The sequence below is a fragment of the Epinephelus fuscoguttatus genome, linkage group LG11 (assembly GCF_011397635.1).
Source record: "Epinephelus fuscoguttatus linkage group LG11, E.fuscoguttatus.final_Chr_v1".
NCBI lineage: Eukaryota > Metazoa > Chordata > Actinopteri > Perciformes > Serranidae > Epinephelus > Epinephelus fuscoguttatus.
Window position 1 is genome coordinate 43581432 of NC_064762.1, and position 27310 is coordinate 43608741.

Genomic DNA, 27310 nt, shown 5'->3' on the forward strand with positions numbered 1-27310 from the left:
AAAAATATGGACAGAGGCTAAGGACCTCAGGTCTAAGGGCAAGGAGTTCCAAAGCTTTGGGGCCACGGATGAAAAAGCTCGGTCACCTCGAGTTTTAGCTCAGTCAGATCCTGCAGAGTGACAGAGGAGAAACTGCTGAGAGAAGCCAGCCTGGGTGGACAGGTAGGAGGGGAGACAGCGGAGGGGGTGATACTAGCCCTAACATCAACAACCTTATTCACACAAAAAAGACAGAAAATTATTACAATCCTGATTAGAAGAAACAGGGGGGAGTGGAGGACTGATAATGTTATTAATAGTCTGGAATAAGACTCTGGGGTTTCGCCTGCTGGAAATAATCAGGTTAGCAAAATAAGCAGCCCTTGTGCTCTTAATCAGCGCATTAACAGATCTATGAGATAGAGACGGTGGACCTGGAGTTTGGTGGATTTATGCTTCAGTCATGTCAGTTTTTAATGCAGTGCCACTCAAGGAGTCAAAGGTCATGGACATTCAATACTGGTTTTCAGCCCTGCCCCAAAAGTGTAGAGAATTCTGCAGATTCTTTTCTCTTTTTTTTTTTTTTTTTTGCCTGAATTTGAAAGGACAGAATAAGCGTGAAAGGGGGAGAGAGAGGGGGTTACATACAGCGATGGGCCACAGGCTGGAATTCCCCTTTCACTAAGGCCCGCCCCCCTTAGTTACTGTTGCTAAGTCCGACAAACTTTTGGTTTCAGAGCTAGACTGGCATGGCGCTCCTAGTCTTGCCACCAGACAATCAGAGATCTCCACCTTCTGATAGTCGGGGGACACTCCTTTCTAAACTGTGTTTAACACACTGGCGAAAATGGCCGGCAACAAAGCAACGCCTCTTGCATTTTTGAAAAGGACACGTTTTCTCGGAAATGTGCGCTCCCCCTTTTCTCATCTGCAAGGAAACAAACACACAGAGAGCTTGAAAATGGATGCTGAGAGATTTAACTCCATTTTATCAAACATGTGCTCATCCGTGAAGAAAATATTTTTTTCCAGCAGATGTCTTAGTTACAACATGATTGAGCTAACTGGAGTAGTTTCATGTCGTATCCGACAATGGGAGGCTATTAACAGATGACATCCTGTGATGTTTTGCTGCTGCTGTTAGCTGTCCCTGTCAGCTGCAGCCACTGATGCTTTCTAGACATCATGATTTCCCAAAACTGAATAAATACCACACATAGCAACACAAAACTGCTTTGCTAGCTCAATCATGTTGTAACTAAGATATCCACTGGAAAAATATTTTTTTCACGGATCGTTAAATGATTTATTACCTATTACAGACACCGCTAACGGCTAAGAAATAGTAATGTTTGTTCAATCATTGTGTTTATAGACTTTACAAACACTGGATTAGTCTAAACAGTGATACAGTCATGTGAAAAATGTGATATATATATATATATATATATATATATATATATATATATATACATATACATACACACACACACACACACACACACACAGATATATATATAGCTAAAAGCTCTGCTGGTTTTCTACCCGGACGTATTTGTAAACAACAAGGCGATTCCCTCTATAGTCCGGCCGGACGGATGAGTCATGGCCTTGTAAAAGATTATGTTTGTTTCTTTTAGTTGGCGAGAATGTGTCGCCGCAAACGCGACAAACATCCACTAACTTTGACGGCGTTGTCTGCGACCGCGGCTGAGCCATTCTGTACCGCTACACGTGTTTCTAGTGGGACTATGTGTACAAGCACAAGAGTTCAGCGAGCCACCGAAGGACCACCCTGCAGATTTACTATTGGTTTTGCAACATAGGGAGTTTTTTAAACTCTGAAATTGTATCCGCCCATCAACACAAAATCAGGGAGAAAGTCATAAGTCTTTAGTTAAACAAAGCGTCTAAAGACTGACTTGTGAGTCTATGGTGCTCCCACTGTCGCTAACTGCACTCACTGGAGAAATACTCTCAAATTTTTGAAAAACAAAAAAGCAATTTCAGACAGAAGCAGACAGAAGGGTCTACAATATGCATTTGAAGGATATATTCAGGATGTCAGACTGACACAGCAATGAAATCAAGGTAACAAAATAAAGATTGAAGCTAAAGCCTACAGATCACAGAGTAAAAGTGAACCATCGCATCACCTGGTAATTGAGACGGAGGACAACGACATTAAGGAGCAACACTGTTCCTGTAAAGCTGGGTAGGTCTCTGCACTATTACAGTAATTGATAAGCAAAAGTAATATGCCTATATAACGTTATATTCATTCATTCGTAAAAATAACGTAGGAAAGAAGCAAGCACTCTCAAAATAAACCCCCTCGAAAGGTGCACAGCCAAAAACAGCAAAAAAGGGAAAAATGCCAGCACTCACAAATATCCTTTTGGTAAATTTAATAAACCAACTTGGGTGGCAGTACCAGTGTCTGGTACTGCCACCCAAGTTGGTTTATTATATTATTACCAGTATCTGGTACTGCCACCCAAGTTGGTTTATTAAATTTACCAAAAGGATATTTGTGAGTGTAAAAATAACGCCACAGCCTGTAACAGCTGTTGTGGTGGCCAAGGCCAAGACGAGCCAAAAATGGAGACCCGTCTTCTGTCACTACAGCAATGACAGGTGAGCTGATTTTCATTTGGGCTTGAGAAATAAAGATAGAGATATTATCAGACTAACTGTATTATATTGTTTTCATTAGTGACTATGTGTCATCATGACCCAAATGCTTGCTTCTTCTACCAAAATATGATAAACCATGTAACTTAGTGTGGTGTTTGTACTCTGGATCTGATGACACAAGTAGACATACAGTATATGATGTTTGAATCTTGCAGGGCCCTGTCTGAAGTTACAGATGAGGATTTGGCATTATTGAGAGGACTGACAGGGACACCGATGAGCTACATAGCAAACAAGCCCCCAATAGATTAAGTTACTTACTTAAGTTGGAAGTGGCTTGAGCTATCAGGTAAAGCAGTAGAGAAAAACTTGGAAGATTAAGATTCATTTATTATCATTTCTGGGCAGCCACAGCTTATTACAATAGAAAACCATTCACAATATAATACAAGATTTAATTGGCTCAGCACTGGAGTAAACAATAAATAAAGCTAAAAAGTTATGTAAGGGAGAGAGAGAGAGAGAGAGAGACAGAGAGAGAGAGAGAGAGAGAGAGAGAGAGAGAGAGAGACAGAGAAATCATGGCCATGTGTAAATGTAGCACTCTGCTGTCACTATGTGGTTTTCTCAGACTCAGCCTATGCCTTAATGATGTGTGGCTGGAAATCAGACAGCATACAGACCATAAACCATATCTGGTTTATATACCCTAACCTGGCATTAGGGATCCTACCAGATACTATCTTAAATTTCTTGATTTTGGCTATTGCTCTCTCTACATGCACCCGGTGTTTGGCTATTTTCTTTGTCTTCATCTGTCATCTGGGACTGGCATTTGAATACTTGATTTAGCAAAAGGAGGGATGTTCAGTTTGAGGCCCAGCTCCTCCACATCTTTCTCAATGAGAAACCCTTTATCCACCATCACCTCTCTTAAGGTAGCCACACTGAAGCAGACCTTTCAGTACATCTTTGATTTTGCATTGTCTAAATATTTCTTGGTCAGAAACTGATCCTGTGTAAAGTGTAGATGCAAACATAATGGAGCCACGAGGATCACAGACTATCAGAGACTTAAGTGTGTTGGCAGACTTGTAGTTGGTAGACTTTGTGAGCTTGGTTTCTCTATCTTAATCTCTGTGCAATCTAGAATTGCAAAAGTTGTTGGGAACTAATACTGTCCCTGTGTGGACAAACATACACACTACCTAGCCTGCCATACATATAGTCAATCCATCAATTGAATAAAGTGCTAACACTTTGCACATCAATCTGAAATTTGAAAGTTAGCTCTATCAGGTCAAAGTTTTGTCTCAGTCTCATGAATACAAGTAGAAATTGTTGACGTAAAGGCATCTTCTGGATCTGCCAGTTCACTTTCTTGTATGTCAAAGGGATGTGTGTTTGTGGGGCTGTTTCATTATCTGGTAGTCTGAAAAATGTGCACACTTTGTTAAAATCATCATATGTGAACCCAGTGCAGTAATGGAAATAGTTAGAGACACTGCTGTTATTTATAGTCTGGTGTGAGTGGATTAGGAGCCTGACTATCTTGTATTTTCAAGTCATTTTCTTTTTTCTTTTTTTTTTGAGCAAGTAGAGTCTTCAGTCTCTCCACTTCCTGCTGTGTTTCTGTTATCTAGGGTTGGTCCTCTGGGCACTCTGGAAAAATAAGAATGAAATTATTACAACTAGTGTAATATAACAATGTAAATAATTTACAGACATTGCAATAATGTTTTTTTTTCTCTTCTCTCTCTCTCACTTTGTGTGTGTGTGTGTGTGTGTGTGTGTGTATGTGTGTGTGTATGTGTGTGTGTGTGGCTCCCACTGTTGGACATCCCAATATTCTCCCTATCAAACCCTATTGAGGATTTCCCAGCATTACTTTTGCCACCACAGCCAAGCACTTTCTCTACAGTCCTAACAAAAGACCAGATGGAATGCTACAGCGATATGATGGTCTCAAAGCCTGAAGCAGAAGCACTAGAGAAAGAAACCAGACAGCAGAGCAGCAACAACATCTGGCATCATGTCCGCTCTCCTCGTCTTACTTCATCCTCTTTCGAGAGAATATACTCCAGGAAAGCAGACTTTGAGCAGCTCCCCATCATCATGCAGAGGAAGAAGAAGACAGTGCAAACCAAAGCAATGAAGAGAGGCCTGGAGCTTGAGCCAGTTGCTGCAGCCCAATACACAGAAGTCACTGGAAACCAAGTCTACATGATGTGTGGCTTTGTCGTGAATCCAATGGCCCCCATTTACGTATATCTACTGACAGGAAAGTCCTTCAGAGCAGTGACGACAAAAGTGATGGACTTCTAGAAATAAAGTGCCCAGAGCAATACAGCTACACAGGTTGTCAATACATCCAGAAGCACAGTGATGATACCTACAGCCTCAAACATAACCATGAGTACTACTACCAAATTACTGGATAGATGGGGATAACTGGGATGCCATGGTGTGACTTTTTTGTGAAGTGTGACAGTGACTATCACCTGGAGCGCATTCACTTTGATGCAGAAAGGTGGAAAAAATTAAAACTAAACTAGACTGGTTCTTTTTTTGAGTATTTCCTAATAGGTCTGTACAGTTAGAAAGATCACTGTCACAACAAGTCCCATACTGGTACATAACCATTTCAGTGAGTGTAGTGCTCTCCTCAGTCGTGGTATCCTCCACTGATGATCCTCGCTCTGTGTCTCCCCTGATGTCTATCAAAACATCTGGTGGATCACACCTGACTCTGTAAATATGAAAGGTGGTGTAATAAATTATTTGATGTTCCTTTGATGTTGTGTTAGACATCATTAATGAAATTCATTGTCTAAGACATAAAATGATATTTGAATATGACACATTTTGTTATTGTTATTTAAGTCCGAGCTTGTTACTGAATCACAAACTGATCCATTCGTGTATTACCATTTCATGGTCCATTTCTTCCTATATTAAAACAAAAAATGCATACAGACAACTATTCATGTAGTAGCTACTACGTTTTTCTGTAACTTAGTTGTAATTTGCCTTATAAATCTTACCTTATAAAATGGGTTGATCCAAGCCTTGATTGTGATTGACTGGAAGCCGTTGTAAAACCACTGTAACCACACACCTGTGACCACCTATTACTCCGCCTACTTAATTGTTAAACCGTTTGCAGCCGTTACTTGTTTTGTTACCTATCACAATGTCGGACTTTGTTGTGAATTTTGATTTACTGGGTGGATTAAGCATGGATGAGTGGCTGGAGGAGATGGACGGGATTGAGAAGGAAGAGAAAAAAGAATGGAGACACACTGAAATTAATGAAAGAGAGATTGAAGAGCTAGAAATGCAAGAAGTGGAGCTGGGAACGTTAAACAGACTCTGTGGTCAGTTCGCTGTTTTCAGACCTGGTGTGCCGAGAAGAAGGTTTTCAGAAAATCAAGCTCTCTCGGGCACTGAATCCAAACACACCTGAGGGTCTTGTCAACAATGTTTGGTTTGATGTGCAGCTGCATATGGGACGCAGAGCTAAGGAGGGCAACCGCCAAATGAAGCCTGACTCATTTATCATCCAAAAGGATGAAAACGGTCAGAAATATGCAACACTGTCATTTAATGAATGCACCAAAAACCACCAGTATGCCGGCAAACGAAACAAAGAGAGTCTGTGGGGATTTATGTTCAAGCAGCCAGGGAACCCACTGTGTCCTGTCGCTTCACTGGAGAAATATCTGTCACTGCTGCCACCCAATCCACCGGCCTTTTATCTCCATCCAAAGCGGAGAAACTACACCGACGATGTATGGTAAGTTAACATGTAACAGTGAAGCAAGCCATCATTAGGCTGAAAAATCAAAACAAACCCATCAGAGAGATAGCAAAAACATTAGGTGTGGCCAAATCAACTGTTTGGTACATTCTTAAAAAGAGAGAACGCACTGGTGAGCTCAGCAACACCAAAAGACCTGGAAGACCACGGAAAACAAGTGTGGTGGATGACAGACAAATCCTTTCCCTCGTCAAGAAAAACCCCTTCTCAACAGTTGGCCAGATCAAGAAAATTCTCCAAGAGGTGGGTGTATCTGTGTCCAAGTCAACAAATAAGAGACGACTTCACCAGAGGAAATACAGAGGTTTCACCACAAGGTGTAAACCATTGGTGAGCCTCAAAAACAGGAAGGCCAGATTAGAGTTTGCCAAGAAACATCTAAGAGCCTGTACAGTTCTGCAACAACATCTTATGGACAGATGAGACAAAGATCAACTTGTACTAGAATGATGGAAAGAGAAAAGTATGGAGAAGGGAAGGAACTGCTCAAGATCCAAAGCGTACCACCTCATCAGTGAAGCATGGTGGTGGTAGTGTAATGGCATGGGCATGTATGGCTGCCAGTGGAACTGGATCTCTTATATTTATTGATGATGTGACTGCTGACAAAAGCAGCAGAATGAATTCTGAAGTGTTTCGGGCAATATTATCTGCTCATATTCAGCCAAATGCTTCAAAACTCATTGGACGGCACTTCCCAATGCAGATGGACAATGACCCGAAGCATACTGCTAAAGCAACCATAGTTTTTAAAGGCAAAGAAGTGGAATGTTCTGCAATGGCCAAGTCAATCACCTGACCTGAATCCGATTGAACATGCATTTCACTTGCTGAAGACAAAACTGAAAGGAAAATGCCCAAAGAACAAGCAGGAACTGAAGACAGCTGCAGCAGAGGCCTGGCAGAGCATCACCAGAGACGAAACCCAGCGTCTGGTGATGTCCATGGGTTCGAGACTTCAGGCTGTCATTGACTGCAAAGGATTTGCAACAAAGTATTAAAGTGACAATTTGATTTATGATTATGTTAGTTTGTCCAATTACTTTTGGTCCCTTAAAAAGGTGGAAGGCACATATAAAATGTGTTGTAATTCCTACACCATTCACCTGATTTGGATGTAAATACCCTTAAATTAAAGCTCAGAGTCTGCACTTAAAGCACATCTTGATTGTTTCATTTCAAATCCACTGTGGTGTTGCACAGAGCTGGAATGCTGAAAATTGTGTCAATGTCCAAATATTTATGGACCTGACTGTAATTGAACACTACTTCAGCAATTGCACAATTAATGGAGATATTACATAAAAGCAGCTAAATAGTCAACCCAGATAAACGTTAATAAGCTTTAAGCATGCTTTCCACTGCGTTTCTGTAGCTCCTGTGTGTTCTTGCGTCCGTCTGTTGCTTGTTGAGGAACTATTTCTTTGGCGGAAGAGTGAAAGAATGATTATTTCATTTTTTATATTTTTTATTGCAGCTCTTATTAATGTGTGTTTATTTTATGAAACCCAGCCAGGCATATGGAGTAACCGTTTTATAAAAGCAATTAGCCCCGTGAGGCCGTGGTTTGCCTTGATTTTACCACGGCTAAGGGGCGCTTTGCGTCGTGCCTAACAACGCCCTTAGCCATGGTAAAATCGCCGGCAAACCACGGCCTCTTGGGGCTAATTGCTTAATTTTAGTTGTAGGTGGTCGACATCTGACTGCATTTCCTCTACCATCAGGAAGAGCAGGTGCTGGATTTGGGTTAAGTTAAAGTTCCACTGATTGTCACACACCTGAGTGTGTGAAATTTGTTCTCCGCATTTGACCCATCCCCTGAGGGAGCGGTGAGCAGCAGTGGTGAGCAGCAGCAGTGGTGAGCAGCAGCAGTGCCACGCTCAGAAATCATGTGGTGATCTAACCCCCCTGATGCTGAGCACCAAGCAGGGAGGCAATGGGTCCCATTTTTATAGTCTTTGGTATGACCTGGCCGGGGACCTCCCAATCTCAGGGCGGACACTCTACCACTAGGCCACTGAGGTGGTACTCGGTAATGGGCTCCCCATTGACAAAGTGCTGAAATAATGAAAAAATAGTATTGCATTTTGACATCAAGGTAACGTAGCCCACTTGGTCTGCTAGAGGTAACATAGCCCACTTGGTTTACTGGCTGGATTACGAATAACAAAGTTAATAAATTCTAACTTTACCAACGTTGCAACCCGGAGCTGCAGACCGTCACTGTAGCAACGTCTAACGTTAGCTAATTTAGCTGGCTAAGCTTGCTAATGCCGCGGATAGCTAGCTAGCCATAATAGGGCCTATGTACATGTAGTAACATTAGCGTAACTTAAGATAACTTAGGTTAACAAGTCAGTATCTGCTAAAAACAGCATTACATTATTTTACGGTTAAAAGTAATTACTTACCTTGGAGCAGACAAAGGTGTGCCTGTCGATCTTTGAGGGGTTCAACTGGGTTTGAGGATGTCCACATAGTTTTATCCGCAGCCTACACTTGTGACTTTGGGTTTTGGACAAGGAAAAAAACGTACACCTCTTTCCAAACTCTCCGGGTAACGAGTGTCACTATTACTATTATTATGTGCCCCAGGCACAGCGTTTAACCCTAGCAAGCTAAAAGTCCAAAAAACTAGACCGAAATGTATGAAAATTAGCAACTTTTCCACTGTAGTCAAGAGAGTGCTGCCATGAAAGTGTCTGAGGTCCGTCACGGTCTTTCCTATACTGCGCTGTGATTGATTGTTTACTTTGCATTTCGGGGGCGTGGCTTAGCAAAAGGTGAATTGAAACTGAGGTCAAGGACATTGTCTTTGAATGTGGGACACCTGTTCTGTTGATGATATTATGGATTGTAGATTATGAAATCACTGAATTCTTTGCAATTGTGTGTTGAGAAACATTGTTCTTAAACTGTTGGACTGTTTGCCCACACAGCTTTTTCACAAAGTGGTGAACCTCACCCTATCCTTTCTTTTTACCGAGGCACCACTGAGAGTGTCACCACTGGCTGCATCACTTGGCACTGTGGCACAGAGGCTGCGCTGCCTCTTGCCGAAAGACTCTACAACACATAGTGAATACAGCCAGCAAGCTCATTGGTACCCCTCTGCCCTCCCTCACAGACATCTTCAACACCCACCATACCTGCAGAGGTATCAGCATTGCTAGTGACACCTCCCACCCCTTACGCTCCCACTTCAGCCTCCTGCCTTCAGGGAGAAGGTACCGCAGCCTCCAGGCCCACTCTACACAACTCACAAACATCTTTATCCACCAGGCTGTCAGGATGTCTATCCACTACCTCGCCCCTCTGCCCCCTGCCCCTGGATTGTAATTCCACCCACTGCACATACAGACTACCTCTGCTGTTTTGCACATAGTCTCACTACATCCATACCCCAGTGTTATATTACATTATATCACAAACTGCTGCTGACTGTCTGTCTGTACACTTTACATTGCACACTTAACTTCATGTTAATAATTTGCACTACTTAATATCTGCTGCTATTGGTCTTTTGCGACACGTACATCACATTGTCATTGATTGTACATAGGTTTGTATTATCTTTAGAGTGTCTTGTCTATTAGGTTATACTGGTTAGTTTATTTTTACTTGTATTATATTGTATTTTATGTATTATTATTATTCCAATTTAGCTTTCTTTTAGCTTTTTAAATTGTAAGCCATTAATACTAGGTAAGAGGGAAACAGCATTTTGATTCTTCTGTATGTCCTGCACATATTGTGGATTGACAATAAAAACTTTTGAACTTTGAACTTAAACTTGAGAGGGTGCTCCTTTATTCCCAGTCATGATACTATATTCTGTTACCAATTAACACATTTACCTGTGGAATGTTCCAAACAGGTGTTTTTTCAGCAGTTTACAACTTTCCCAGTCTTTTCTTGCCTCTGTCCCAACATTTTTGAAACATGTTGCAGCATCAAATTCAGTATGAGTGTACATTTACAAAAAAATCAGGTTTACCAGTGCAAACATTAAATATCTTGTCTTTGAACAGCATTCAATTGAATGTGGATCAAAAGGATTCGCACATCAATGCATACTGTTTTTATCTACATTTTACACAGTGTCCTAACTTTTTTTTTTAGAATCAGGTTGGTACTTAGGCTGGTGTGACAATGACAAAGGTGTTAAACTGCATCCTATGCGGTATTAAAAATACCTTAAAAATTCTAAAACTGAACTCAGTGAGTACAACAAAAACCCTGATTAGCATGACTTGGCTTTGTGATTTAAATAGGCAACTGCTGCACCCTTCAATCGCAACAACCATCAGATAGTCACACAATGCTTCCTTCTTTTAACAGGATATGGTAAATATTTCCAGCCACCATAAAGTCTATCGGGATCCCTCCACCATTTTCTAAACTTCTTCTTCTATTAGCTCTCCAGCTCTCAATCTGAGTCATATCCATTTTTATAGTCTTGCTCTGTTCTACTGGCACTTTCGGTCATTATATTCTAATACTATCCCTTAACTGAGCACACAAGCTGTGGTATCAGCCCATCATAGCGTAGCATGGTGGTTAACCAGTCTATAGATAGAAAACCACTTTGTTAAGCCAAGATAACTTACAAATCTCCGTACTGACATTCATGTGTTAGGTTGAGTGAAACCACACTTATTTTTAATGAAGTAATTAGTTAATGTGCTGTGCCTGCAACCAACAACAAATGCAATACTACTATTACAGATCCCATCAGTGCAACTCTACTATTCTTAAAAAGTATGACGTAAATTTATTGAATATTCAGTGAGCTAGTAATGGAGTATCCTCCACTTTAGACATACAGTGCAGCACCATGAGTTGGTAAGAGCATTTAATGAGGTGGAGTGTGGAAAGTGTTACTTACCTATGCTTTTTGATGGTGGAGGTGGCTTCTTTGGCTTCTGACAAGAAGAGAGGGTGAGAGAGTAAAAATAGGTCAGAGTAACACCAAAGTGGGTGATGACTCATTAACAGATACTGACATCTATTATCTCAAATATTTATATCACAAGCCGGAGTATTCAATAAATCAATGACCAGATGTGTCAAAGAAAGCTTAAAAGTCGGTCAGCTTCAGACCCACTCCTGCATTGATTACTTCTTTTTAGATAAAGTTCTCCTTCCATTATGTGAATATTCTGCATTAGTTATCTCAGATCACACCCCATTCTATTTGATTTGGAATTGGTCTCTAAATTTGAAAAGCATTCAAACTGGAGACTGAAGTAGTTTATTATCTTCAAAATTTTTTTGCAATTTTATTTCTGAAAAGATTTCCTTATTTATTCAAAATAACAAATCTGATTCAGTTTCTCCTTCCCTGTTATGGGAAACTTTTGAGCTGTAATACGTGGGGAGATCATTTCTTACAATGCGTGTGTACGCAAGCAGGAAAAACAAAGGCAACAGGAGCTGACAGAAGCTATTCTGCAAATTGACAGACAGCACTCCTCTTCTTTGAATCCTAGTCTTCGGATGGAGAGACTCAAACTCCAAACCGAATTTGATCTTATATCCACGAATAAAGCAGAGCTCCTTCTAAGGCGCACAAAGAGTACCTACTATGAATATGGCGACAAAGTCAGCTGCTAGCACTGCAACTTAAGCGCCAATCCCCCTCTTGATTTATTACTAAAATTCGCAAAAGTCCTCAAACTGTAGTTACAGACCCAATTGAGATAAATAAGGCTTTTGCTCTCTATTGCACCAAAAGTCAGAAGCCCCATCTGAAAATTTAAAAACCAAATCGGTTATAATATATATACATATATATGTACATGAATGTATGTGTATATATATATACAGTACAGGCCAAAAGTTTGGACACACCTTCTCATTCAATGCGTTTTCTTTATTTTCATGACTATTTACATTGTAGATTCTCACTGAAGGCATCAAAACTATGAATGAACACATGTGGAGTTATGTACTTAACAAAAAAAGGTGAAATAACTGAAAACATGTTTTATATTCTAGTTTCTTCAAAATAGCCACCCTTTGCTCTGATTACTGCTTTGCACACTCTTGGCATTCTCTCCATGAGCTTCAAGAGGTAGTCACCTGAAATGGTTTTCCAACAGTCTTGAAGGAGTTCCCAGAGGTGTTTAGCACTTGTTGGCCCCTTTGCCTTCACTCTGCGGTCCAGCTCACCCCAAACCATCTCGATTGGGTTCAGGTCTGGTGACTGTGGAGGCCAGGTCATCTGCCGCAGCACTCCATCACTCTCCTTCTTGGTCAAATAGCCCTTACACAGCCTGGAGGTGTGTTTGGGGTCATTGTCCTGTTGAAAAATAAATGATCGTCCAACTAAACGCAAACCGGATGGGATGGCATGTCGCTGCAGGATGCTGTGGTAGCCATGCTGGTTCAGTGTGCCTTCAATTTTGAATAAATCCCCAACAGTGTCACCAGCAAAACAGCCCCACACCATCACACCTCCTCCTCCATGCTTCACAGTGGGAACCAGGCATGTGGAATCCATCCGTTCACCTTTTCTGCGTCTCACAAAGACACGGCGGTTGGAACCAAAGATCTCAAATTTGGACTCATCAGACCAAAGCACAGATTTCCACTGGTCTAATGTCCATTCCTTGTGTTTCTTGGCCCAAACAAATCTCTTCTGCTTGTCTCTCCTTAGCAGTGGTTTCCTAGCAGCTATTTGACCATGAAGGCCTGATTCGCGCAGTCTCCTCTTAACAGTTGTTCTAGAGATGGGTCTGCTGCTAGAACTCTGTGTGGCATTCATCTGGTCTCTGATCTGAGCTGCTGTTAACTTGCGATTTCTGAGGCTGGTGACTCGGATGAACTTATCCTCAGAAGCAGAGGTGACTCTTGGTCTTCCTTTCCTGGGTTGGTGCTCATGTGTGCCAGTTTCGTTGTAGCGCTTGATGGTTTTTGCGACTCCACTTGGGGACAAATTTAAAGTTTTTGCAATTTTCCGGACTAACTGACCTTCATTTCTTAAAGTAATGATGGCCACTCATTTTTCTTTAGTTAGCTGATTGGTTCTTGCCATAATATGAATTTTAACAGTTGTCCAATAGGGCTGTCGGCTGTGTATTAACCTGACTTCTGCACAACACAACTGATGGTCCCAACCCCATTGATAAAGCAAGAAATTCCACTAATTAACCCTGATAAGGCACACCTGTGAAGTGGAAACCATTTCAGGTGACTACCTCTTGAAGCTCATCGAGAGAATGTCAAGAGTGTGCAAAGCAGTAATCAGAGCAAAGGGTGGCTATTTTGAAGAAACTAGAATATAAAACATGTTTTCAGTTATTTCACCTTTTTTTGTTAAGTACATAACTCCACATGTGTTCATTCATAGTTTTGATGCCTTCAGTGAGAATCTACAATGTAAATAGTCATGAAAATAAAGAAAACGCATTGAATGAGAAGGTGTGTCCAAACTTTTGGCCTGTACTGTATATACATATATATATATATATATATATATATATATATATATATATATATATATAGTGCAGATAGCTCCCACTGAGGAAACACTGGAGTTAAGAACTAAGCTATAATAAATGACATAAAATATTAAGATGTAACATAAAATAAAATAGTTATTAAATAAATTACAACATATACAGTAGATAAAAGCAGAGCATGCTTAAAGGCGCTGTATGTAAGAATGTGGCCAAAACGGTTACTGCACTCAAATTCAAAATACTGCTGCGAGTCGAGTCCGCCCCCCCTCCCCTACAGATTCGAGGTTACTGGACAGCGGCACGCTGGAGACTGATTTGTTTGACCACAGGCGGCTGCCGTGGTAGGGCTGCGTCGCCGCGTCCTTGATCTTCAGTTTTCCAGCGGACCGTTCAAGCAAGTCCGGCTTCTCTGCTGCTAACGCTACTGCCGGGAGACAGCTGAGGAGGAGCCGGCTGATAATGCTATGTACCGGGACACTGCTAATGCTGCTTGCCGTGCTGCTGTAGCTCAGTCGTAACTGTAACTGATGCTGAGACTCTACTGACTGCGTGACTGGTAGACGGCGGTGGGTGGCACAACAAGCCAAAACACAAATTCAAAACATAAACATGATTTGCAAACTGCAAAAAAATTTTTTTTAGATGCAAATATTCTGGCTGTACTATTGCTGTCGGTGAGATCAGTATGTTATATGAACATTATTCGTTAGTCTCTGTGACATATTAGGAGGATTTTAGGACTATTTGCTTTAGATTTCTTACATATAGCTCCTTTAAAGTAAATACAATAATAAATTGCATCTAAGCAATAATAAATAGTATCTGAATAATAAATAGTATCTAAGTTATCTATTAGACTAAAAGTAATACTACATTAGTAAAATTAGGAAGATAAAAGGGACATTAGTTAAAAGCCAGATTAAAAAGGTTGGTCTTGAGCCTGTTTTTACAAATTTCAACATTCTCTACGGCCCTCAGATTCTCCGGCAGGCTATTCCATAAACGTGGGGCATAATGCTGGAAAGCTGTCTCACCGTGGGTTTTGTATTTACTTTTGGAATGACTAAAATGCCGGTGCCGGAGGACCTCAGGGTCTGCGAGGGTTCATAAGATAAAAGCAGATCAGAAAGATAAGAAGGGGCAAGACCTTTAAGACATTTTAAAACAATTAAAAGGACCTTAAAACCAATCCTAAAACACACAGGGAGCCAATGCAGTGATTCTAAAATTAATGTTTTATGAGCCCGCCTTCTGGTCCTCGTCAGCACACGTGCAGCTGAATTCTAGAGTAATTGGAGGTTTGAGATACTATTTTTGGGAAGACCAGAAAGCAGGGCATTGCAGTAATCAATATGACTGGGGAAAAAAAAGCATCCATCAGCATCTCTTTGTTGGCCAAAGAGAGAAATGGGCGAACTCTGGCAATATTTTTGAGGTGATAAAAACCTGTTTTAACTACTTGCTTAATATGTGGAATATAACTAAGCTCAGAGTCAAAAATGACGCCCAGGTTTCTTACTTTGTCAGATGGATTCATTGACAATGCATTTAATTTTGTCAAATGTTTCTCTCTCTTAGCCTAAGGACCGATAACTAAAACTTCAGTTTTGTCCTGGTTGATCTGTAAAAAGTTCTCTGCCATATAGGATTTGATATCTAAAATACAGTTAAAAAGGGCATCAATTGGCCCTGTGTTATCAGGAGACATGGCGATGTATAGCTGTGTATCATCTGCATAACTATGACAATTGATGCCATATAAGACTGACGTTTTAAAGGCAGCAGGAAAGGTGCCTGTCTGAAGAGAGCAATTCACAATGTTTAAAAGCTCACTTTCAAAGGATCCATAAAATGTTTCAAAAAGTGGTGTGGGGATTGGATCTAAGTGGCAGGTGGTTGGATTTATTTGGGAGAAAACTCTACCAAACATCTTAGCATCAACCAGAACAAAACAGTCCAGTGTCTCCACAGGTAAAAGCAAACCTTCACTTTTGTTTAAAATAGTTCTCTATTCAGATAAAATGCTTGATCTAATAAAATCAATTTTGTTCCTGAAGTGGTCTGCAAACCTCTCACATAAAGAGTCAGAAGTTGAACTTATACTTATACTTATACTTACTGTATTTATTAAAATAAGGGTTGATTAAATGATCTATAGTAGAAAAGATGACTTTGGGGTGATGTTTGTGGTTGGAAATTATACTTGCAAAGTAATTATTCCTGGCCTGTTTCACACTGTTATTATATAATTTCATTTGTTTTTGGAGTACTTGATCATTAATCGTTAATCTACTTTTCCTCCATTTTCTTTCAGCTTTCCTGCATTGTTTTTTCAATTTTCTGATTTCTTCATTTCTCCATGGTGGTGTAGGCTTCGATTTTATCTTCTTCAGTGTGAAAGGAGCTCCCAAATCGAGGCTTGACGTTAACTTACTGTTAAAATTTTCAAGGATAAAATCACAGGATGCTGGTAAAATAACTGGAGGGCTTTTGCGTACAACTTCAATAAAATTTGCAGCCACTTCAGGATAGCATTTCCACACAGTTCGCACCTAGTTCTTCTGTACCATAAAATCAGTGTTGTTAAAAAAAACACACAGTAGTGGTCGGATACAGCCAAGTCAACAACAGAGGACACACCGGTGGACAAGCCATGGCTAACGACAAGGTCCAGGGTGTGTCCCCTGTTGTGAGTCAGCTGCATGACATGCTGGGTAAAATCCATGGAGCTAAGCAGGTTGATGAACTCTTTGGACAGATGGTCTGACTCTTTATGTGTATGTCAATTAACTAAACTTCATAATTGCCTTAAAGACATTGCCTTAAAGGCATAAAAACCTGGATGAGCACCAATTTCCTGATGTTAAATTCAGACAAAACTGAAGTTACTGTTCTTGGCCCCAAACAACTCAGAGACTCTTTATCTGATGACATAGTTTCTCTAGATGGCATTGCTCTGGCCTCTAGCACTACTGTAGGAAACCTCGGAGTAACATTTGATCAAGATTTGTCTTTTAATTCTCATTTAAAACAAACCTGACGGACTGCATTTTTTCATCTGAGTAATATTGCGAAAATTAGGCCTATCCTGACCCGAAAAGATGCAGAAAAATTGGTCCATGCTTTTGTTACCTCAAAGCTGGATTACTGTAGACCCACAAGTCAGTCTTTAGACGCTTTGCTTAACTAAAGACTGATTACTTTCTCCCTGATTTTGTGTTTGGATGGGCGAATACAATTTCAGAGTTTAAAAAAACTCCCTACGTTGCAGAACCAATAGTAAATCTGCAGGGTGGTCCTTCGGTGGCTAGCTGAACTCTTGTGCTTGTAAACATAGTCCGACTAGAAACACGTGTAGCGGTACAAAATGGCTCAGCTGTGTGCGCAGAAAACTCAACGTCAAAGTTAGTGGATGTTTGTCGCGTTTGCGGCGACACATTCTCGCCAACTAAAAGAAACAAACATAATCTTTTACAAGGCCATGACTCATCCGTCCGGCCGGACTATAGAGGGAATCGCCTTGTAAACAACAAGGCGATTCCCTCTGTAGCCCAGGTAGAAAACCAGCTGAGCTTTTAGCTATATATATAGCCTATGTATCACATTTTTCACATCACTGTATCACCGTTTAGACTAATCCGATGTTTGTAAAGTCTATAAACACAACGATTGAACAAACATTACTATTTCTGTGTGCACGTTTAGCTGGGCTAACCATTAGCTGTTAGCCCTGTTAGCCATTAGCGGTGTCTGTAAAAGGTAATAAATCATTAAACAGTCCGTGAAAAAAATATCTTTTCCAGCAGATATCTTAGTTACAACATGATTGAGCTCGCAAAGTAATTTTGTGTTGCTATGTGTGGTATTTATTCAGTTTTGGGAAATCACGATGTCTAGAAAGCATCAGTGGCTGCAGCTGACAGGGACAGCTAACACTAGCAGCAAAGCTAACATCTGGACGTCATCTGTTAAAAGCGTTGTAAAAACCCGTTGTCGGGTACGACATGAAACTACTCCAGTTAGCTCAATCATGTTGTAACTAAGACATCCGCTAGAAAAAATATTTTCTTCATGGATGAGCACACTCTCGGCATCCATTTTCAAGCTCTCTGTGTGTTTGTTTCCTTGCGGACAAAAAAAGGGGAGTGCACATTTCCGAGAAGGTGTGTCCTTTTCAAAAATGCAAGAGGCGTTGCTTTGTTGCCGGCCGTTTTCGCCAGTGTGTTAAATACACTTTATAAAGGAGTGTCCCCAGACTATCAGAAGGCGGAGATCTCTGATTATCTGGTGGGGAGACTAGGATTACTGTAACTCTCTATTATCAGGTAGCTCTAGTAAGTTCTTAAAAACTCTCCAGCTAATTCAGAATGCAGCAGCACGTGTACTAACAGGAACTAAGAAACAAGATCATATTTCTCCTGTTTTAGCTTCTCTGCACTGGCTCCCTGTAAAATCCAGAATTGAATTTAAAATCCTACTGTTAACTTAGAAAGCTCTAAATGGTCAAGCTCCATCATATCTTAGAGAGCTCACAGTGCCACCAGAACTCTGCGCTCTGAGAACGCAGGGTTACTCGTGGTCCCTAAAGTCTCCAAAAATAGATCAGGAGCCAGAGCCTTCAGCTATCAGACTCCTCTCCTGTGGAATTATCTTCCTGTTACGGTCCAGGAGGCAGACACTGTCTCCACATTTAAGACTAGACTTAAGAATTTCCTCTTTGATAAAGCTAATGGCTCAGGCTTGCCTTGTACCAGTCCCTAGTTAGGCTGACTTAGGCCTAGTCTGCGGAGGACCCCCTATAATACACCAGGCATCTTCTCTCCTTGTCTCTCTCTCTCTCTCTCTCTCTCTCTCTCTCTCTCGTATCATATTACTGCATCTTGCTAACTCGGCCATTCTGGATGTCACTAACTCGGCTTCTTCTCCGGAGCCTTTGTGCTCCACTGTCTCTCAGGTTAACTCATATTGCAGCGGTGCCTAGATAGTGTGACATGTGTGGTTGTGCTGCTGCCGTGGTCCTGCCAGATGCCTCCTGCTGCTGCTGTCATCATTAGTCATACTTCTACTGTTATTATACACATATGATTATTGTCACATATGTATACTGTCAGATATTAATGTCTACTTTCAACATATTGTATCACAGTAGCCAGAATTATAATTATAATATTATTACTTTCATTAATGTTGTTGTAAGCTACTGTCATTACCGTCTGTCCTGCATCTCTCTGTCTCTCTGTCTCTCTCTCTCTTTTTCTGTCTCATTGTGTCATACGGATTACTGTTAATTTATTATGCTGATCTGTTCTGTACAACATCTATTGCATGTTTGACCGTCCTGGAAGAGGGATCCCTCCTTGGTTGCTCTTCCTGAGGTTTCTACCGTTTTTTTCCCCCCCGTTAAAGGGTTTATTTTGGGGAGTTTTTCTTTATCCGCTGTGAGGGTCCAAAGGACAGAGGGATGTCGTATGCGATTGTGATTTGTGATATTGGGATCTATAAATAAAATTGATTGATTGATTGATTGATTGATTGATTGATTGATTGTATGTTAAAATCACCAGCTATGACAATCGTGTTCTAAGAAGCGTGGATTCTTACTAAAAACTCAGAAAACTCTGAAGGCAGCACATTGTTTTGGTGGTCTGTAAACTGTAATGCATAAAATTGGAGGGCTGCTAAAAACAAAGGCGTGGCATTCAAAGGTGGTGTACTGATCAAGTAAAATTTGCTCGATGTTAAATGGAGTCAAGATTATTGAAGCAGTACCGCCACCCTTTCTACTCTTCCTTATAGAAAATACACAGCTAACATTTGGTGGGGAGGCTTCAGTGAGAACTGCTGGTGCATCCATGCCCAGCCATGTTTCTATTCAAAAATAAACAGTCAATCAGTCATCAGTAATAAAAGTTTTATTTGACAAAGAAGTGCCAATTTGAAGGTTGCTGGTGAGTTATTGGTCAGTGGGACAGTTGCCTGTGTGTTATTGTAAGGTATTTCCTTTATGGGATGCAAACATCGCAGGTCAGGTCTCATGTGAGCAGCACATCTTCTTTGAGTGGACCGGACTGTGATGATAGCCGTAATGGGATAAACTGGTGGTGGATTATTTAGAGCAGCAGGTGCCGGAAGAGGACAGAAGGGGACACTAATTATGGTCTGTGGGGATACCGTGGAGGAAGTGGAGGAAAACAGTCAATCACGTGTAGATGTTGTGGTCTGAACAGCATGCTGGATATTGGCAGCTAACACGGGGCTGCCCATGCAAGAGTGCAAAGTTAATTCAATGTTCGTTGATAGAAGGCGTGATCTTTCCGGTGTCCAGCAGACTGTCCAGGAGATATATGAAATCCTCTTTAAACCAGGTCATTTAAACCAGCTTCTAGGACCACGGTGGAGGCAGAGCTGTGCTGGGCAATCACCTGCAGAGCAGAGGATGTAATGTCTTTTACGCACGCACCTGGGTAGCAGAAGGTCCAGCTGCTGCACACTACAATGTGTCAGACCAGGGAGGAGCCAACAACAAGCACCGAGGGAGGGCGCCGTCCCTTTGTGTGCACATCCAAACTCCTGGGAGTATGACGGGGGTGGGATGGAGCCTGGTGTGGAGGCCACCCCTGTCGCTGGACATCGGTTGTTGTTGCTGAGGGCACGGGTGATCGAGAAGGACCAGGCAGCGCAGGATCCTGGGGCTTAATCTGCCAAGAGCCGAGGCTGGATGTGGATTGAAAGGATAATGGACGGTGGGAGCTAGTCTCCAAAGGCGGGAAATCCTGCAGCCTTAAGGTGCTGTACCTGTTGGTCAGCGGGAGGTCCAGAGGTGGCTGAGGAGGAGACAGATGTGCACCGTGTTTACCCCTACAGACTAATGTCCAGGGCACCTGCTCCGGTTTGCATGGAGTCAAGCTCACGGGAGCCTTTAATCCATTCCCGCCGGTGGGACATAGTACCTCCGCTGGAGCCTGGCAGAGTGTGGAAATTGCAGGTGTTCTGGGCTTTGCTCCCAGGATAAACCATGGATCCTCGGCTGTGATGGAACAGTCCCAGTCGCTGGAGCATCGGTGACAACAGAGCTGGTTCACAGCATGGTAGGATCGTTGTCCGTGGTTACGTTCCGCTTTCCATGACCGGAGCCGCCGAATGGTCCACAGGTGTCTCCCAGGGATAAAAAAATGAATCTGTGGTGCAATGTGGCAGCGGTGTATGTTACGATACATGATGTCCCAAAGGTGCTCGATTGGATTCAGGTCTGGGGAACGGGGGAGCCAGTCAACAGCATCAATGCCTGGGTCATCCAGGAACTGCTGACACACTCCAGCCACATGAGGCCGGGCACTGTCATGCATCAGAAGGAACCCAGGACCCACTGCATCAGCATATGGTCTGAGGATCTCATCCCGGTACCTAACGGCAGTCAAGGTACCACTGGCTAGCACATGGAGGTCTGTGCGGCCCTCCAAGGATATGCTTCCCCAGACCATCACTGACCCACCATCAAACCGGTAGCGTTGAGCACGGCAGTTCTTCAGATGTTACTGAATCACAAGAATCAGTTCACTAAAAAGATTTGTTCACCGAATTGTTCAATGCTTGGCAGGAGGAGCCTGCGACTCCGACCCACTGAACTGATACACGGCTGAACGATTCATGTTTCAGTTCCGGGAATGATATTTTGTTCTTCCATTCATATATGCGTTGCCATAATCTGACATGTATAATTAGCTGTCATTTATATTTATTGCTGCAATTCTCATCTTTTAATTCTATTCATAATTTTGTTGACATTTGTATATTTGCTCTACCACTACTTTTTTAGTCAGTAATCACTCACTTATATTTCGTTCTATTGCTACTTGTTTTATACAGTACTTGTTACATGATGTGTTGTACTGTTTGTGTGTTGTTGCTGTGGGAATTTGGCAAAGTAGAAGTTATTTCACACCGAGATAACTAAAGTGCCTAATAGAAATGAACAAACTCCCGTTTACTTACTGTGTAGCCCGTTTAGTGAATGTACCACACTGAACGTACTGCAGATCGCTGAATCACTTAACATGCACACTTTTGCACAGTTATCTAGTAATGAGAGGATCTGACAGTCTCAGCCACGTGTTTTCTCAAACTGCGGGTTTTATACACTACTTGTTACATGCTGTGTTATACTGTACGTGAGTTGGTACTTGCTGTGGCAATTTAGCAAAGTTAAAAAAAAGTTATTTCTCTCTGGGATCAATAAAGTGCCTATTACCCTTGAACGCACCACACCCCCAGTCTCCATCGCTGCAGCTGCTGCTCTGCACTGACTGGTGAGTCTCACTCTTCTCATTACTTGTCATGATAACGTTTGTTTTGGTGTTTGGTTTTGTGTTTGGGATGTTCTGTGTTTTTTCTTTTTCCCCCTCCCTTTTCTCTCCCTGGCAGTGTGTGTGCAGCTGAGGGTGTGGCTGGCCAGCTCTTTGTAATGAGGCACACCTGGTGTTCATCCAGTAATCACTCCTGCAATAAAGCCTGGTCAAGACACCACTCCTGTGCCAGATTATCCTGTCTCTATTGGTAATGTAGTCAATCAATCAATCAATCAATCAATTTTATTTATAAAGCCCAATATCACAAATCACAATTTGCCTCACAGGGCTTTGCAGCATACGACATCCCTCTGTCCTTTGGACCCTCACAGCAGATAACGAAAAACTCCCCCCAAAAAACCCTTTAACGGGGGAAAAAAAACGGTAGAAACCTCAGGAAGAGCAACTGAGGAGGGATCCCTCTTCCAGGACGGACAGACGTGCAATAGATGTCGTACAGAACAGATCAGCATAATAAATTAACAGTAATCTGTATGACACAATGACACAGAAAGAGAGAGAGAGAGAGAGAGACAGAGATGCAGGACAGACGGTAATGACAGTAGCTTACAACAACATTAATGAAAGTAATAATATTATAATTATAGTTCTGGCTACTGTGATACAATATGTTGAAAGTACATATTAATATCTGATAGTATACATATGTGACAATAATCATATGTGTATAATAACAGTAGAAGGCATAGTGGCCCCAGTCTTCTGTGAAGAAGTGAATTTCGTGTTTTTTCGTTGCTCTTAAGCACTTTTTTTTTGTGCAGCTACTGGTGTGCCTCCTGCCGTACCTGATCGCAAACTTCCAGTGCTTCAGTGTCTCCGCATGCTGAGTCCGTTCCAGCAATGCCAGCCAGTCCTCCGCCGCCTCCACTTGCCCCTTTTTCCTGATTTTGAACTTAGTGTTTTTCAATAAACACTTTGAACTGTTTTTTTGCTTCCATCTCTGCATTTGGGGTCCAAACACAAAACCTAAACACAACATTACTGCTGCCAGCCTAACGTTTTAAGTTTGTTTATCTGGAAACTAAATCTGTTAAAACAACGGGGAGGTGTGTGTATATGTTTATGTGGCTTGACTCCTGGCTACCTTAGCCGTTAGCTTGGAGAAAATGGTCCCCATGAAGTGTATCCCTGAGAGGAAATGATTGGAATCACTCAGGGAGAGTGTCATTCACCAAGTGATTCGTGCACTGAGTGACGGTAGGGCCACACCGCCCGCGGAAGCGCCGCGAATAGCCTCGAAGCGCCGAGAAGAGAAGGCAGTTTCCTTTCGGCGCCCATGTTAACCGACTCTGTCGTCCACACTGGCCGCGCCGCGCCGGGAAGCTCCGCGGCAGGCTCACGATTTGCAGCGATCAGTTCGGCGTCTGGTCTATTTTCTGCGCGAGCCGCGAGGGAATCTGACAAGCCAGGCAGTGAAAAACAAGAGCTGGGAGCAGAATCGGTTGTCGACGGCATGGAGAAATGCGTGTCTGATGTGAACGGAGGTGCTCCGGCGCGCGCGAGAATTTGGGTGCGCTGCGCTTCCGCGGGCAGTGTGGCCCTGGCGTGATTCGTCAGGCGGGTATTAGATTCATCATTCACATGGACTGAATCGGCAGTTCCAGTCCCGGCCTGTACGCTCGCTGCCGAGAGCTCAACTGAACTGAGAAAGGAACAAATCACTTCAGGATTCACTTCATTACAACCGGTCATGCTGGAGGATGTTGCAGGCAGCAGAACATTCTCCATGGCGTCTCCAGACTCTGTCACACGTGCTCAGTGTGAACCTGCTCTCATCTGTGAAGAGAACAGGGTGCCAGTGGCCAATCTGCCAATTTTGGTGTTCTCTTGCAAATGTCAATCGAGCCGCACGGTGCCGGGGTGTGAGCACAGGCCCCACTTGTGGACGCTGGGCCCTCATGCCACCCTCATAGAGTCTGTTTCTGACAGTTTGGGCAGAAACATGCACACAAGTGGCCTGCTGGAGATCATTTTGGAGGGCTCTGGCAGTGCTCCTTTTGTTCCTCCTTGCACAAAGAAGCAGATAGCAGCCCTGCTGCTGGGTTGTTGACCTCTTATGACCCCCTCCATCTCTCCTAGTGTCCTGGTATCTCCTGCATGCTCTTGACACTGTGCTGGCAGACACAGCAAACCCTCTGGCCACTGCGCGTGTGGATGTGCCATCCTGGAGTAGCTGCACTACCTGAGCAACTTCTGTAGGCTGCAGATACTGTCACATGATACCACTAGTGGTGAGGGCACTGGAAAAATACAAAACTAGCGAAGAATCAACCAGAAACGACGCCATTCCTAAATAGGGGTTGTCTTAGTAATTGCCTCTCCTTTCCACCTGTTGTCTGACAAATTTGCACAGCAACAGGTGAAACTGATTCACAATAAATATTGCTTCCTGGACAGGTTGATACCCCAGGAGTTTGACTGACTTTGAGTTACACTGTGATGATTATGTGCTCCCTTTATTTTTTTGAGCAGTGTATATATACATATATACATACATATATACATATGCACACACACACACACACACACACACACATATCTACATGTATGTGTGTGTGTGTGTGTGTGTGTGTGTGTGTACTTTTGAGTATTCTACATTTCCTATTGGGCAATGGACCACAGGGCACTAAGCCTACATTTTGTTGTCTCCAAAATTGAAGTTATGGACCACTTGCCCTTCACTGAGATCCAATTCTCCCATCATAGCCGTCACTTTGACCAGTAGAAACACAGAACAATCTGCTGCCGTAGACAACTATATGACAACAACACCCCAGCATTTTTAATATTTCCTCTAGGGATGTTACCAGACAGAGTAAAAGGGGGAAATGATGGTGTTTATATATTTACTTTTTATCGTTCCGTTGCCTTTGTAAAGTTAATATATCGCACCGTCATTTCAAACTCAACACTTGTTTCAAATTAAAAGCCCCTTATAACCTCGGCTGAGAGAATCCCTCCATTTTCTAAATAGGCTTTTATTCTGAAACATTTGTCAGAACTTGTGGAAGATACAGTAGCTTGATAGTTTCATAGACATATATACATAGACGCCGCATTGACTACCACTGCCTATTGGAGCCGACGTCCTCGCCGGCCGCCATCTTGGATGGGTCTCGCTTCGCCTCCACAGTGCATTCACTTCTATTGAGGAAGGAGCTGTATGCACAAGTAAAATAGAATAACTCACTGAATTTTCAACTGATTTTCACGCGGTTTGGTTTGTTACAAAAGGCACACATGTAGTTATGATACAGGATGCTTTCGTACATTAAAAATGTGGGATTTCATGCTTTAATACTTTATGCAGATAGCAACAGCATGTTATTTAGGTCACAACACAGTTATTTTATTCACCTCAACCCCAGAGTGGGATATATACACTTCATTGAAGTATGTTATGGGCTCTGTATGCTTGTACAGCAAGCTCAGGATTGCAGTGTCATCAGAAAACTTAAAAATAAAATTATCTGTGTGGCTGCGGCAACAATCATTGGTATACAACGAGAATAGCACTGGTGAGCTTACACAGCCCTGGGGTGCTCATGAAGTCATAGATTTAGTGGCAGAAAGTGTATTGTTAATTCTGACATTCTGGGAGCTATTGGTTAAAAAGGAATAGAACCATTTTATGATAAAGGGGCTTATGTTCATATCATTCATCTTCTTTATCAGTAGGTAAGGTTGCAGTGTGTTAAAAGCTGAACTAAAATCAATAAATAAGAGACATGCATAGGCCACAGGGGACTCTAGATGCTTAAGGGCAAGGTGAGTGATACCATTAATTGCATCATCTGTACCTCTCCCTTGTCTATAGGCAAATTGGAATGGGTCTCGCTCTGAACATACAGCGGTGGAAAAAAGTTTTTGGACACCCTTAAAATTTTACACAATCTCAAATATTATCATGAAATATTTGTGGAAAAATCTTTTTTGTGTTTCAAAAGGTGTGGCTGCATTAGACAGATACAAATACAAATTATATTTTTTTGTTTATTGTTTACAAGAAAAACTAACAAAACTAAATTCTTGACAGTTTCAATATGTCAGTTCTCAACATTGTCGGTATCAAAGTCAACAAATAACAGAGAATGTGTTCAAAACTGAACAAAAAATAAATAAACCAACACATCATCAAATTAATATTTAGTAGTCCTGCCACTGGCACGTAGTAGAGCTCTAATCCTGGCTGGCATGTTCCCCACGAGCCTTTCACACTGTTGAGGGGTAATCTTGTCCCATTCTTCTTGAATTACTGCTTTTAATTCTTCTAAATTCTTTGGTTTATGCTTTGAAACAGACCTTTTGATAATCCACCACAGATTTTCAATGGGGCTCATGTCCGGGATTGAGCTGGCCACTCTAAGACCTGGATACTGTGCTCCTGCAGCCAAGTTCTACTGGCCTTGGATGTGTGGCAAGGGGCATTATCTTGTTGAAACATCCAGTTTTTACCTCGACGGAACAGTGCACGCGCAGAAGGGAGCATGTGAGTTTCGAGAATGGTACAATACTTGGTAGAGTTCAATGTGCCATCACAGACAGTGAGATGACCAACACCAGCAGCACTCATGCATCCCCAAACCATGATACTGCCTCCACCATGCTTGACAGTAGGTACTGTACATGCTGGAGATAATGCTTCGCCTGGCCTTCTGCGTACCCTCACATTAGTAGGAGGAAGATAAAGCTGGAAACTGGACTCATCTGACCACAAAATCTTCTTCCAATTCCTGGCTGTCCAGTTCTTGTGTGCCTGGGCCCAACGCCGGGCTAACCTCTGTCTCTCATTGATCAGGAGCTTCTTGATAGCCTTGTAGGACCTTAAGCCATGATCTAAAAGTCGGCCACGTACAGTGCGGGTGGAACACTGGACACCAGTTTGGTTTGACCACTGCTGCTGAAGCTCCTGTGATGTCATTCGGCGGTTTTGCCTGCACATGCGGATCAGGATGCGGTCATTTCTTGCTGAAGAAACCCTTGGACGCCCAGATCTTGGTTTCTCTTCCAAGCTATTGGTTCGTCTGTATTTCTGCAGAGTG

At 42.2% G+C, this 27310-nt stretch overlaps 1 protein-coding gene across 2 annotated transcripts in view; it reads right to left on the bottom strand.

The window, feature by feature from the left end:
* The window catches only part of LOC125897372 (CD2-associated protein), a 260984-nt gene that overhangs the window by 86413 nt on the left and 147261 nt on the right, over positions 1 to 27310 (bottom strand). For both annotated transcript variants that reach the window (XM_049590680.1, XM_049590679.1), the window contains exon 11: positions 11325 to 11361. In XM_049590680.1, the coding sequence (XP_049446637.1) occupies positions 11325 to 11361 (37 nt within the window). The remainder of the gene's footprint in view (positions 1 to 11324; positions 11362 to 27310) is intronic.